At 22.1% G+C, this 16,600-nt stretch overlaps 1 protein-coding gene across 1 annotated transcript; it reads right to left on the reverse strand.

Annotated features, from left to right (window-relative positions):
• Positions 1-628: 628 nt before the first annotated feature.
• LOC113376744 (putative serine protease F56F10.1) lies at positions 629-12,039 on the reverse strand. Its single transcript, XM_026616783.1, is given in 11 exon segments — positions 629-818; positions 876-1,045; positions 1,590-1,654; positions 1,656-1,726; positions 3,738-3,906; positions 4,470-4,620; positions 6,410-6,545; positions 9,792-9,916; positions 10,291-10,401; positions 10,840-11,021; positions 11,335-12,039. Coding segments are annotated over 11 exon segments (1,488 nt in total). The 5' UTR covers positions 11,527-12,039; the 3' UTR covers positions 629-702.
• Between the last annotated feature and the right edge of the window lie 4,561 nt (positions 12,040-16,600).

The following is a 16,600-nucleotide window of genomic DNA, read 5'->3' on the forward strand; positions in this document are numbered from 1 at the left end:
ATGAAATCAGTTCAGCCGTTTCTTAGAAAACGTCGACGAGAAAATCAAAAATCGGCTCACATACACACACACACGCACATATACTTTTTCCAATATATATTTATATATATATATATATTCGTGAAATGTTATAATTTGAAGCCAATCGTCGAATTAAAAGAACAATAAATAATTATCTATTTATTTATACGTTCATACGTTTACAGTGTGTGTGTCATCAATCAGCTTTTTTTTATTTATTAAAACAGTATCTAAAAAAATTTTTACAGAGTTTAAAAAGATTAACCCTTTTCACTCGCGAATTCCGGAATGTATATGTATTTTGCGGCATCAGAATCTTAAGATTTCAATCTTTTTAAACTTAGTAAAAATTCTTTTAGATACTGTTTTAATAAATAAAGAAATTTGCTGAATGATGACACACATACCGTGCCAAAACGTACATAATAAATAGCTAATTATTTATTACTTTTTAATATTGTCTATTTGGCTGCAAATAAACATTTCATAAATGCGTAAGTTTCAATATCGATCAAAAAATCCAAATTTATATATATATATATATATATATATATATAATTATATTAAAAAAAACTCACATGTCTAAAAATATTGAGTATATTTCCTCCTTGTTCTTCATAACAATTGCACTTGTTACACATCACTATTAAAAACTACTTTTAAAAACAAACAAATCTAAACTTATGAATCATCTTTTAACCACTTTTTGATCAACTGCCCTACAAACTGTCTCGCTCGATTCAATTGAGGCAAATCGGAATCCCTTGCTGGATACATATTTGCACAATGTGCAGTACCTAAGATAAAAGAAATATATATATATATATATATATATATGTATGTGTAAATATTACCTTTGATATAAACAGCAGGACTTTCCTTCCTCATCGACTTTGTGATTCCGAGTGCATGCCAAGGATCGATGGAACCATGCACGAATACAATTCTGGTTGTAGGAATATTTAGGGCTCCGTATATTATATTTGTGCGCTCCACTGCTTTCTCTAAATTGTCCATTGAGTATCTAAAGTAAAAAAATAAATATAAATGTAATAATATTTATAATGAATTTTGAAGACACTTTTATATTTTTATTTATAGTTCAGATATTTGTTATAATTAATATATATTATTTTATATCATTAGAAAGCTTAATGAATTATCTATAAATCTGTATATAACAATGTATTAATCTTGGAACAAAATTATGTTCAAAAATAATGTTTAAACTTTGAAATCAAAATGACGTTTTACTGGTTGCAATTTTGTATATAAACGTTTCTTTTATCATAAATATTTAAAATATAACAATAATATTATATATTGTTAAAAACCTAATAAACTTACCTATAAATCTGTGTATAACAATTTATAAAGTTTCAAACAAAATTATATACTGAATAATAATTATTGTAACTTGTATGTTTCATTTTCGCAACATAAATCTATTGTACTTCAAGAGATATATTATAATAAATATTGAATATAAATTTATAGTTTTGGTATTTGGTATTTATATTATATTTATATTTATATTTTGATAATTTGGTATCAAAAATGATATTTACCTCGATCCAAAAATATCTTTGCACTGTTGAATAAAAAAGTCGACAGGAAAATGTTTTCCAAATATTATCTTCATCGCTTTGTGAACTTGTTTGATAAAAACCGAATTCTGTGCAAGTTTGGTACATCCATTGTCGACCTAATAATAAAATATGATAAAATATCCTTAAATACTAATAATAAAATATAATAAAACATCATTAAATATACATCTATAAATATAATATTGATTATTAATCTTAATATAATAATTAAAATATTTATTATGTACGTTTCGACGCTGTATGTGTGTCATCATAATAAAAAAAATCTGCACGTTTATATATATATATATATATATATATATATATATATATTAGGTTGTCAATATCTCCCTTCCGCTTTTTTGCTTTTGTATTATATTAGTTTATAATACAAAAAGGCGGTAGGGAGATATTTGACAACCTAATATATATATAAATATATATATAAATATAAATATAATATTAAGTTTATATATAAATAATAAATGATTTTATACATATTATTATAGTCAAAACGTAAAACAAACAAAATTAACATTGTTTTATAAAAACTAGAATCATTATATAATTTATATTTAGCATAAATGTATATATTATTAATATTAGTTTAAAAAAGAACATTTTTAGAATCCTGACATTTTTAGAACTCTACTGACAAGCAAATTCTGATCTTTTTTCAAATAAAAAAGAACTCTACTGACGAGCAAGTTATGTGATTTTTGAGAAGAAAAATGAAGAACTCTACTGACGAGCAAATTCTGACATTTTTAAAAATAAAAAGAACTCTACTGACGAGCAAATTCCGACATTTTTAAAGAAAAAAGAACTCTACTGACAAGCAAAGTTTGTCATTTTTAGAGAAAAAAAAACTATTGATTTTCAAACAAATTTTGACATTTTTAGAAAAAAAGAACTCTACTGACGCGCAAATTTCGTCATTTTTTAAAAATAAAAAGAACTCTACTGACGAGCAAAGTTTGTCATTTTTAGGAAAAAATAACTCTACTGACAAGCAAATTCTGATTTTTTTTTAAAAAAAGAGAACTCTACTGACGAGCAAATTCTGACATTTTTAGAGAAAAAAAAACTATTGATTTTCAAACAAATTTTGACATTTTTAGAAAAAAAGAACTCTACTGACGAGCAAATTCTGATATTTTTCCCAGATAAAAAACTCTACAGACGACCAATTTTTAACATTTTTGAAATAACAAATTCTGTTATTTTTATAAAATAAACTATTGATTTTGAAACAAATTCTGACATTTTTAGAGAGAAAAAAATCTACTGACGAACGAATTCTGAGATTTTTAGCAATTATAACGTTTTTAGAAAAAAAAAAACTCTACTGACAAACAAATTCGGACATTTTTGAAAAAGAACTTTTTGGGAAAAAATAAGAATTTTACTAACAAGAAAATTCCGTCATTTTTCAGAAGAAACTGAAAAAATTCTTAAAATTTTGAAAAAAAAATTAAAGCAAATTCTAACATTTTTAGAGAGAAAAAGAACTATACTGACGAGCAAAATAGAATTTAAAAAAGGGATTCTACTAACAAACAAAATAGATATAAATTTAAATGGACTCTACTAAAAATAAAAATAATAATAATGAAGTTAAGTAATTTGTAACATGATTACTAGATTGAAAATGCAAACAAAGCTATAAATATTATAAGATATGCCTTATGAATACCTAAAAAATAAAGGTTTTGCAAAAAAAAAGTAAAGTTTGCATAATAAATTAAAAATAGAACATTGTTTTGAATAGAACAATAACCCAAAAAATGTCTAATACTATATAGTAATATGTATTATTAATATTCTTATATATTCAATAGTTCATAAAAGTTAATAATAAGTAACTAGTAAGACTGGTAATAATATTAATTATTACTAGTCTTGAGATATAAATTAGAGTAAAATTAAAAACAAATACTTTTATCAATTATTAGCAAACTTTTAAATAGGGTTTGTAACATAACTTGAAAAAGTACACTAAAATTTGGAGAGATGGCGACTCTCTTTGTGAATTATTTTCGTTAAATTTGAAACCCTTATTACAATATATTAATTATATCACATATATATATATATATATATATATATATATTATGTTATTTTTACCTCCTTCAGCCATTTCACTATCCCAAGATGTATTTCTCAATTTACTAATCATATTATCATATTTGTAATCCAAACATTTCTCATCGGTGGCATTTAACATTAAAGAATTAACTTCTGCAAGACGATCCAAAGGTGTTCCAATGGCTTCGTTCACCATAATATCACAAAGCTAAAAAAAATAATCAAACTATATAAAAAAAATGCATTTCATAACAACAAAATAAAAGTTGTTTAAATGTTTTTGTGTAACATTTTGTTTTGAAAATATTAAGATGTATACTTAATAAAGTAATATGCTAATACTTAACATAATACTAAAAAAAGTAAGTACATAAAAGTAATTGTAATATATATAGTTAAAAAATTGAATAGTTTTTTTTAACTTCTATTTATCTTATTTCAATCAAGAATAATCTTAAGAAATCTTATTTCAATTGCTAAAGTGAGAGCAATCTCTTGAAGATGCAATATTAATAATAATAATAATAATCTGGATTGAAAACTTCAATTATATTTAATTAAAATTAATTAATTAAATAATTAATTCCAACATTATATATATATATAATTATATATATATATATATATATATATATATCTGCTTTATAATTATAACCGTTATTAAAGAAATATATTTCAGTTAGTTTATTTTATTCAACAAATAACTAATTTGTTTATTTAAACTAATAAGTTTATTTATTAAACAAATAACTAATTATATAATTATCTTACCGTATCAATAGTTATATTAGAAGTACCATCTTTACTCATTCTATTATCTTTGTTATACTGAACGATACCAGCAAAATTTCCTGCTAAAGTTTCAAATATATTGCTATTGTCTAAAGCATTGTCTACATTTCTTTCTATGGGGTCACACAGCCTAAAATATAAATCATAAATAATCAATCTTTAAGTATTTAATACTATTTCAAACTATTTTTAACATTATTTCAAATTATTTTTAACTTTATGATCCTAACCTTACTAACGAGAGAGTTTTATATGAACCCAACCTTACTGACGATGGAATTTATATATAAATATATCACTTATTTGAACAATATTAATATAAATTACTAGAAAAAAAAAAATAATAATGAATAATATTAATATAATAACAATTAATGAAATATTTTATTGTATTTAAATAAATTTAAATCATTCAGTTTTTTAAATTATTAACCTGATGAGAGTTTTATATGAACCCAACCTTACTGACAAGATAGTTTTATATGAACCCAACCTTACTGACGAGAGAATTTATATATAAATATATTACTTAATTGAACAATATTAATATAAATTACTAAGAAAAAATAAAAAAATGAATAATATTAATATAATAATAATTAATGAAATAATTATTATAATACCAAGTCATTTGGATCTATCGAAAACCAATGTCACGTTTTCTGGTTACATATTTGTATAGTTTTATTAGTTTTTTAAATAATTTGTTTAAACGTGTATATTTTATTATATATCATTAGAAAGCTAATAAAATTGTCTGTAGATCTGCATATAACAATTTAAATCGTTTGGAACAAAATTATATTTAAAAAAAATAATGAAATTGAATACTGGGTCCTGAGTTATCAATCAAAAACTAATGTCACGTTTTTTGGTTACATATTTGTATAGTTTTTTAAATAATTTGTTTAAACGTGTATTTTTTATTATATATCATTATAAAGCTAACAAAACTATCTATAAATCTGTATATAATAGTATAAAACCTTTGGAACAAAATATTATTTAAAAAATTGTCTAAATTTTAATTTTTAATACTGTCTCTTTTGTGAACTAACATGTCAAGTTTCTGGTTAAATTTTTCTTTATTTTGACCAATTTGTTAAATAATTTGTTTAAACATGTATATTTTATTATATGTCACTATAATACTAATGGAATTATCTATAAATCTGTATATAACGATTCATAACGTTTCTAACAAAATTTTATTAAACAAAAGATAAAATATAATGATAATATTATATATTGTTGAAAAGCTAATAAAATTGTCTACAAAGCTGTATATAACGTTTAACAACTTTTTAGACAAAATTTAAAAAGAAAAGTTTGCAAAGTTTAATGTTTAGTATCTAGTCATTGGTTACATTATTTATATTTAGCATAATTCTGTTCAAATTCGTGTTTATTCTTATATATTGTAATATATCATTTAAAACTTAATAAAATTATCTATAAATCTGTATATAACAATTTGTAACTGTTGGAACAAATTATATAAAAAAAAATCATTAAACTTTGCAATTACTAATCTTCCTAAGGCGTCGATATTGTTTTAGTTTCATCACTTTCATTTGAGTTTTTATTTATTTTCTTATAATTTGATTAAATATATTACTATTATCATGTATCATTAGAAAGCTAATTAAATTAATAATATTAATATACTAATAATTAATGAAATATTTTAGTATATATAAATAAATATAAATCATTAACCTCACTAATGAGAGAGTTTTTTATGAACCCAACCTTACTGACAAAAGAATTTTATATGAATTTATTATGCCTTTTTGTTTTAATTTTAAATTCAATTTGCTTGTCAGTAGAGTCCTTTCATAATTTTATATTAATATATTTAATCTATTATCTATATATTGACTTCTTAAATTATTTTATGTTGAGGTTTATATTTGTACCTGAATTTTTCGTCCAAAGATCTCATTCCTATCATGTGTTTCATTAAAATCTCCAATTGTTTCGTTCCATTTTTGACAGCCTCCACACATTTATCACTGTGAGTGGCTAGGGCATCTTTTACTACCATAAAGTATTCTAAAAAAAAAAAAAATACTAATTCGATTCCCATTTTATAACATTCTACAACAGCAGTTTTATCCACAGGAGTTTTTTTTATATCCTCATTTATTTTATTACAAATATTTGAAATATGCTAATAGTATTATATATTGTTAGAAAGCTTATCAAATTATCTATAAATCTGTATATAACAATTTAGAAAGTTTCTAACAAAATTATATTTGAAAAATGTTTAAACTTTGAACTCTAAATGGTGTGTCAATTGGTAACATTAGTTTCATTTTGCACTTTTTTTATATCAACGTGCATTTTGTTATAAAAATGTTAAAATATAACAATAGTGTTATATATTGTTATAAAGCTAATAAAATTGTCTATAAATCTGTATATAACAATTTAAATCCATTGGAACAAAATTATATTACAAAAAATTAATGAAATTGAACACTGTGTCCTGAGTCATCTATAAAAAACTGACGTCACAATATCTGGTTACATTTTTTATACTTTCATTGATCTTTTAAATAATTTGTTCAAACGTGTATATTTTATTACATATCATTAAAAAGCTAATAAAATTATCTACAAATCTGTATATAACAATTCATAACGTTTTTAACAAAATTTTAATAAAAAAAATGTTTAAGCTTTGAAATCAAAATGGTGAGTTTCTTGGTAACATTAGTTTCATTTTGCACTTTTTTATATCAACGTGGATTTTGTTATAAATATTTGAAATATGCTAATAGTATTATATATTGTTAGAAAGCTAATAAAATTGTCTATAATTCTGTATATAACAATTTAAATCCGTTGGAACAAAATTATATTAAAAAAAATGAATGAAATTAAATACTGTGTCCTGAGTCATCTATCAAAAACTAATGTCACATTATCTGGTTACATTTTTCTATACTTTCATTGATATTTTAAATAATTTGTTTAAACGTGTATATTTTATTACATATCATTAAAAAGCTAATAAAATTACCTATAAATCTGTATATAACAATTCATAAAGTTCCTAACAAAATTTTATTTAAAAAAATGTTGTAACTTTGAAATCTAAATAGTGTGTTTCTTGTTAGCATTAATTTCATGTTGCGTTTTTTTTATATCCGCGTTTATTTTGTTATAAATAATTAAAATATAACAAGAGTGTTATATATTGTTAGAAAGCTAATAAAATTGTCTACTAATCTGTATATAACGTATATTAAGTTTGCTAACAAAATTAAATAGAAACTAGCTGTAAGTGGAATTCTGTCTTAAGGCAATTAAGGCATCGTGCCTTACGGCAAATTGCAGGAACTTCCCGTACCAAAAATTATTATTTTTTTAAAAACGATTGACATTTTTAAAACAAATTTACTTCGAAAAAATAAGATTTTTGAGAAACTATAAATTAAACAAAAAATTACTTTTTTTTGAAAAAAAATTTTTTCAAAAAAAATCTAATTTTTTTTTTTTTTTTTTAATTTTTTTTGGAAAAAATAATGTTTTCTTCTTTATTTTGGCATATTTTGGAAGATCTTTTTTCAAAGCAATCGTACTGCTTTAACTGCATAGAGACAAAATGTCAAAGCGCGTAAGCGGCGCGTCGCCGTCTAACGAATAAACATTGGTACGGAGCCCATAGGAATGCAAACAAAATTTATACTTATTGTTAAAATCTCTATAAAATATCTGATGATTTGATGTGCATATGTCTAATGATCATTTTTGACCGCCAAATGGCATTTTTTTTTACTTTTTTTGTTAGATCTCCGAAACCGCTAGACCTGCCCTCATGAAAATTTGATCAATTCTTCATCTTCTCAATACAAGTCAAATGTTTTTTGAATTATTAAAATCGGACGCTCCGTTCTCTTAAAAACTGACTTACCGTTTTCGGCACTTTTTGCCCCGTATCTTTGGAACGGCTGGACCTGCCTTCGCCAAAAACTAATCAGCACGTCTCCTTATCAATACGAATCGAATGTTTTTTGAATTATTCAAATCGGTTGATCCGTGTTCCCGAAATCGTCGACGAAAATTTGTATCCGCACATACATACACACACGTACATACATACATACATACACACACACACACACACACACGCACACACACACACACACATACATCCATTTTTTCTAAGGTATGCCAAAATGTTCAGAAACCTCTGAAACGTAAAGATATATAAAAATTTTAATTTTCGATTTTTTTGCGATTACTATAACTTACCCTACGGGAAGTTAAAAATATGTAAAGTTTTAATTTTAGTATCTAGTTATTAGCCATTGGTTACATTTTTTTATATTTAGCATTATTTTAATAAGATTCATCTTTATTCTTGTTTATTATAACACCTTGTGTGAAAGTCTATAAAATTACCTATAAATCTGTATGCAACAATTTATAATTTTTAGAACAAAATTATATTTGAAAAAAATCATGCAATTAAAATCTTCATAAAGTCCCGTTGTTTAAACTTTGTTTTGGTTTATATTTATATTTATTTTGTTTGAATTTAATTATATAAATTTGAATTATTATATACCATTAGAATTAGAAATTATCTGTAATTGTGTATATAAAACTTTAAATGTCTTAGAACAAAATTATTTAGGAAAAAATAATTAAACTTTGAATACACATATCTTAAAATTGTATACTGATAATTATATTATTAATAACATTTAAGATTTAAATGTGTTGAATACAAATGCAGATTCAAACTATTAAATTAATTGTATACAAATCCATATACAACAATATAAAATTTTCAGAATAAACTTTTATTTAAACAAATTGCTAAAAATTATGGCAAATGTATGATTAAAATATTATTAAAATTAAATCAGAATTTGATGTGATCTGGCTAAATTTAGTTAAACTTGTTTAAATAGTATTATAAATCATTTTTAATAAATATTGTTTGAGTTTTAGAAATTCAGTACTAAGGACATTTAAATTTTCAATGAATTAGGTTGTCAAATATCTCCCTCCCGCTTTTTTGCTCTTGGTTTATAATACAAAAAGGCAGAAGGGAGATATTATTTAAATATAAACACATTTTTATATATTGTTAAAGACATAAAACTATTAGAACAAAATTATATAAAAACAAAATTGGTGAAAGTTGAACAACTTTGTATTCAACTTGAACTTGAAATTGATTATTTTGTAAGACGCTTATATTGTTTCAGCATCAACCTTATTTTTTAAAATCTGAATATATATATATGTATATATATATATATAATTTATTATTTTTACCTCTGAAATCGACAGCAGCCAATAAAGGAGCACTCGAAGAAACAGCCCCATGTACCAAATGGGGATACTTTTCCCGAACCCAAGCAGCCAAAGAACCCGGATAAGATCCTCCAAAAACAATCCACCTTTATAATAATAAAAATTAGAATATATATTACAATTTGTAAAAATGTTGATTCTAATTCTATTTTCAAAAATATTAATTTCAACTAATTACACAAAAATTGAGCTTTTATTATGGTAATCTATATATTATTTAACTTTTATATTATATTAGACACTCAGGTCCGGATGTATTTTCCTTTAAAGTTGTTTAAAACTCGACATAACTGTTTTGGTATTTTATTTTATTAATTTTTAATTTAGCTTAAATCCTTGTGGAAGAGATTCTAGAACATTTGCTTAAAATATAATAAAATATTAGCAAAATGTATCGGCATGAATAAATTCCACAGCAGTCAGAGAAATCAAAAATGAGATTATTCTCTATTATACTTACTTAGGTACATCTGAAAATCCATATTTTTCATTCATGGTCTGAATGAAGAACGCTAAATCAGCTAAAGCTTGCTCACTATTCAGATATATAAGATTTTTTGTACCGAGGTCACTAAAATAAAGTGAAACATACATATAAGTTAAAATAGACAAGTGCATGTGAAAAATTTAAGGGCGGCGAGAAAAAAAACAAAGCAAGTACTAACCTATATGTACAAAATTTTGAAAATTTACAATCGGGTTTGATTAGTACATATTTTTGAATGATAACTAGAATCTTTTGTACAAATTATTAAAGTAATTGCAATTTTATTTAATTAAATACATTTTAATTATTTGCTTTTGTGATATTACTGTTTTTACCCCAAAAATTCAAGTATGCGCTTATTTTCTTTATCTATTTCATAACATAATCGAAAAGTAATATTTTCTTAAAGAAAAATATTTATTTATTTATTTATTTATGTACTGCTCATTAAAACCAAAAAATATTACAGTCTTACATTAGACTAATATTATTTATTGCTTTCTTCTTTTATTTATTATTTACCTTGTAGGATGGCTTTTTCCATAATATCGATGCTCTAATTGAAAGCATAAGGCATTAAATTGTTTTGCATATTCGATCCATTGTCCTTCGACCATCCATTTATTGGTAATGGGTCCTTCTCCACCGATCATCAGGAAAACTGGACCTCCTGGTTTGTAGAACTGGTCGTTTGTAAAATATCTCTACAAAAATAAAAAATAAAATAGAACAAATTCAAGTATTAGATTTATAAATATATTGAGTTGCTGTAGAATTTTTTATTGATAAAAAATCTATACATATTTCTTTTAAATTCACAATCTATAAAAATGTCCTACAATCTTGTTATTAATTTATAATCATTAAAAAGTAAAAATAATCCTCCTATATTTTTGTAAAACTATCACAATTATTGATTTACAAGTATCACAATTTTTACTATGTTTTTTCTTGTTCATTAAAAAGTACAGAAATACATTTAATATTCATTTTTATTTAATTATCTATTATTATTACCTGTTTCCACGTCCCATTCTCAATCGGATTAAAATGATCCAAATTCTGTTCGAACCATTGCTCGGGTGGCAAATGTTTATGATGTCTCCTCAAATGGGGGCTCCCCAAACTGCCTCCAGCTTTGAAAACATTCCACCTGAGTCCATTAACAAATCCACTTAAAAATACAAAAAACACAATTAGTTTCAACATTTTTACATGTGCCTTCTTCGAGTGTTCTTTTTAGATTGAAAGGAAATACGTTTGATGTTATTTGAGATGAGTAATGGATATTCTAAAAGTACAGAATATGCTGATGTTTATGTTTATTTATCTGCAAATGTTATCAGTTGACATTGGAGTCTTTGTGAGATATTGTTTTGATTGTGTTGGTGAAGACAATTTGAGGTTATGGTAGAAAAAAAATAGATTTGTTGGGTTGACGAATTTTTGCACAGTAGTTCTTGTATTGGGGTGTTTATGTATACACTTTTTTCAACCACATATTGTTTAAATCAGCATTATTACACAAAATTGTGATTTTATAACATTTTTGTTGAGTTCAAATCAAGGATTCACCAAACTGTCAAAATGTTGTAAATCCTTCAACAAATATCTCATTCACTATAACTTATATTATTATTCCTTTACACTTATTATTAACACATTTCTTCAATTAATTACACTTATAACGACACAAAGTTATTAAAAGTTTATTTTATCTATATAAAGATGTTTTAAATATGTCTCCTTAAAGCCGGGTCCTTATCGAGCATGTTCGTTCGTGTTCGGTTGTTTACGCATTGTGTTGACCAATCGTAAACGAGGATAATAGTGGTGGGCAAATGTACATAATTCGTTTCGACAGTTGGGTTTTAAAATACAAATTTGTTAAGAAAATTATTATATATATATATATATATATATATATATATATATATATATATATATATATATGTATATATATATATATATATATATATATATGTTAATTATTTATCATATATATTATTATATATTTTGATAAGGTTTGAGGTATTTTTATACATAATATATAGTTTTATAAAAAATTATATAATATATATATATTGTTATATATGTACTAAATTTAAATATTATGCATTTGTTTTATACAAATTTGTATTTTTTTATATTTATCTATTAAATTGTTTCAACAAAATATATATTATTATATATTGTTAAAAAGTCTATAAAATTGTTTACAAATCTGTATATAACAGTCATTTGTATTTATCGAAAATTAATAATGTCAGGTTTTCTGGTTACCTTTTTTATAGTTTTATTGTTTTTTTAAATAATTTGTTTAAACGTATATATTTTATTATATGTTATTAGAAAGCTAACAAAATTATTCATAAATCTGTATATAACAGTATAAAACCTTCGGAACAAAATATTATTTAAAAAATTGACTAAATTTTAATTTTTAATACTGTCATTTTTGTGTACTAACATGTCAAGTTTTCTAGTTACATTTTTCTATATTTTTGACCAATTTGTTAAATAATTTGTTTAAACATGTATATTTTATTACATATCATTATATATATTTATATAATAAAATTATCTATAAATCTGTATATAACAACTCATAACATTTTTAACAAAATTATTTAAAAAAAATTGATTAAACTTTGAAATCAAAATGGTGTGACTCTTGGTAACATTAGTTTCAGGTTGCACTTTTTTATATCAACGTGTATTTTGTTATAAATATTTAGAACAATAGTATTATATATTGTTGAAAAGCTTAAAAAGTTATATATTTTATTAGCAGTTATATAAATCTGTATATAACAATTTGAATCATTTGGAACAAAATTATATTAAAAACAATTAATAACTTTGAATACCAAGTCATTTGGATATATAGAAAACTAATGTCACGTTTTATGGTTTTATTTTTTAATTTTGATGAGCAATATTTTTTTATTTAAATATGTATATTTTATTATATATTATTAAAAAGCTAATAAAATCTATAAATCTGTATACAATCTTTAATAACTTTTCAAACAAAATTTAGTAAGAAAAATTTGTAAAATTTAAAATTTAGTACCTTGTTATTACAGTGGTTCTAGTATGTGTATTTCTATCAATTTTCTGAATAATTTGTTTGAACATATATGAATTATTATATATCATTAGAAAGCTAATAAAATTATCTATAAATCTGTATATAAGAATTTAAATCCTTTGGAACAAAATTATATTAAAAACAATTAATGAAATTGAATACCGAGTCATTTGATTTTATATAAAAATAATGTCACGTTTTCTGGGTACATTTTTTTTAAGTTTTATTGATATTTTAAATGATTTGTTCAAACGTGTATATTTTATTATATATTATCAGAAAGCTAATAAAATTAATTATAAATCTGTATATAACAATTCATAAGGTTTCAAACAAAATCATTTAAAAAAAAAGTTTAAACTTTGAAATCAAAATGGTGTATCTATTGGTGACATTAATTTCATGTTGCACTTTTTTATATCAATTTTGCTCAAAATATTTAAAATATATAAATCATGTTATGTATTTTTAAAAAGCTAATAAAATTATCTACAAATCTGTATATAAAAATTTATAACGTTTGGAACAAAATTATATTAAAAAATTAATAAAATTGAATACCAAGTCATTTAGATCTCTCAAAAACAAATGTCACGTTTTTTGGTTACATTTTTTATAGTTTTATTAAATAATTTGTTTAAACATGTATATATTATTATATATCATTAAAAAGCTAATAAAATCTATAAATCTGTATGTAACAATTTATTAAGTTTGGAACAAAATTATTTAAAAAAATTGTTTAAAATTTGAAATTGAAATGGTGTGTCTATTGATGACATTAATTTCATGTTGCACTTTTTTATATCAAAGTGCATTTTGTTAAAAATATTTAAAATATAACAATAGTATTATATATTGTTAGAAAGCTAATAAAATTACCTATAAATCTGTATATAACAATTTATATCCTTTGGAACAAAATTATATTAAAAAATATTAATAAAATTGAATACCAAGTTATTTGGATGTATTCAAAACTAATGTCAGGTTTTTTGTTACATTTTTTATAGTTTTATTAAATAATTTGTTTAAAGATGTATATTTTATTATATATCATTAAAAAGCTAATAAATCTGTATATAACAATTTATAAAGTTCCTAACAAAATTTTATTTAAAAAAATGTTTAAACTTTGAAAAGGTACATTTAGTTCCATGTAGTTACAAGGAGTTGATTTTCTATTCGGTTACATTTTTTTATATTTACGTTTATATTGTTTAAATTTGTTCCAACATATTAATATTGTTATATATAATAAGAAAGCTAATTAAGTTATCTATTAATCTGTGTATAACAATTTTTTAAGTTTGAAACAAAATTATTGTGAAAAAAATATTAGAATTGTAACTTATATATCGAGTTTTCTTGCCCCATTTTTTTGTAATTTTATTGATTTGTTAAATAATTTGTTCAAACATGTATATATTATTATATATCATTAAAAAGCTTATAAAATTGTTCATGAATTTGTATATAGTTATTCATTACATTTGGAACAACATTTTGTAAAAATTGCTCTTATATTTTGTCATTACAATGGCTGTCTATATAGGTTAGTTTCATGTTGCGTTTTATTACATCTGCGTTTATTTTGTTAAAAATTCTAATGTTATAAATATTTAAAATATAACAATAGTATTATATGTGGTTAAAAAGCTAAAAAAAATATCTAAAAATCTGTATATAATGTTTAATAACTTTTCAAGCTAAATTTATTAAGAAAAATGTGTGAAACTTAATATTTAGTATTGAATTATTATTTTATTGGTGGATTTCAATGTTGTATACATTTTTTTATATCTAGCATTATTTTCTTTACGCTTTTTTTATATTCTTACATATTATGATATATAGTTGTAAACTAGATAAAATTATCTTTAAATCTGTATATAACAATTTGTAACCTTTGGAACAAAATTATATAAAAATAATTAGTTAAAATTTGTAATTAAAATCTTCCTAACACTTCCATATTGTTTCAGCTTCAACTTTACTTTGGTTTATATTTATATTTATTTTGTTTAAATTTAATTAAATATATTAACATTATTATATATCATTTTAAAGCTAATAAAATTATCTACAAATCTGTATATAACAACTTAAGTCATTTGGAACTGAAATATATTAAAAAAGTTGTTTACATATATTATTGAGTTTATTAAATGTTTAATTTTATTAGTTTTTATTTAATGTTATATATTTGTAGTTTATATTAAATGTTATGAAGCTATCTATAAACTCTTAATACTCAAATTTTCTCACATATTGTCTTTAGTTTGTAATTTGTGCACTTTAAAATGTAATTATATTGTATTATTGCCTTGGGAGTTGATAAAATAAATAAATAAATAAATAAATATTCTTATATATGTACTAATGATAAGATGTCTGCTTTTCTTGTTACACTAGTTTATATTTTTATACATTTTTTAAAACAATTTGTTTAAACATGTACAAATTGTTATATATCATTAAAAAGCTTATGAAATTATCTAAAAAACTGCATATAACAATATGTAACCTTTGAAACAAAATTATATAAAAATATTTAGTTAAAGTTTGCAATTAAAATCTTCCTAACACTTCAATATTGTTTTAGTTTCAACACTTTGGTTTATATTTATATTTATTTTGTTTAAATTTATTTAAATATATTTACATTATTATATATCATTAGAAAGCTAATTAAATTATCTAAAAATCTGTATATAACATGTTAAATCATTTGAAACAAAATTATATTTAAAAACTTGATTAAATATATTCCTATGTATGTACCAGTGATAAGATGTCTGCTTTTCTTGTTAGATTTGTTTATATTTTTAGAAATATTTTAAATAATTTGTTCAAAAATGTATACATTGTTATATATCATTAGAAAGCTAATAAAATTATATATAAATCAGTATATAACAATATGTAACTGTTGAAACAAAATTATATATAAAAAAATCATTAAACTTTGCAATTACAATCTTTCTAAGGTGTCCATATTGTTTTTGCTTCAACGCTTTGGGTTTATATTTATATTTATTTTGTTTAAATTTATTTAAATATGTTAACATTATTATATATTATTAGAAAGCTAACTAAATTACCTAAAAATCTGTATATAAAGTCTTAAATAATTTGAAACAAAAATATATTTAAAAACTTGATCAAATATATTCCTATGTATGTACT

This window comes from Ctenocephalides felis, unplaced genomic scaffold (assembly GCF_003426905.1).
Source record: "Ctenocephalides felis isolate EL2017-DRISC unplaced genomic scaffold, ASM342690v1 CF-g0.4_SCAFFOLD_01886, whole genome shotgun sequence".
NCBI lineage: Eukaryota > Metazoa > Arthropoda > Insecta > Siphonaptera > Pulicidae > Ctenocephalides > Ctenocephalides felis.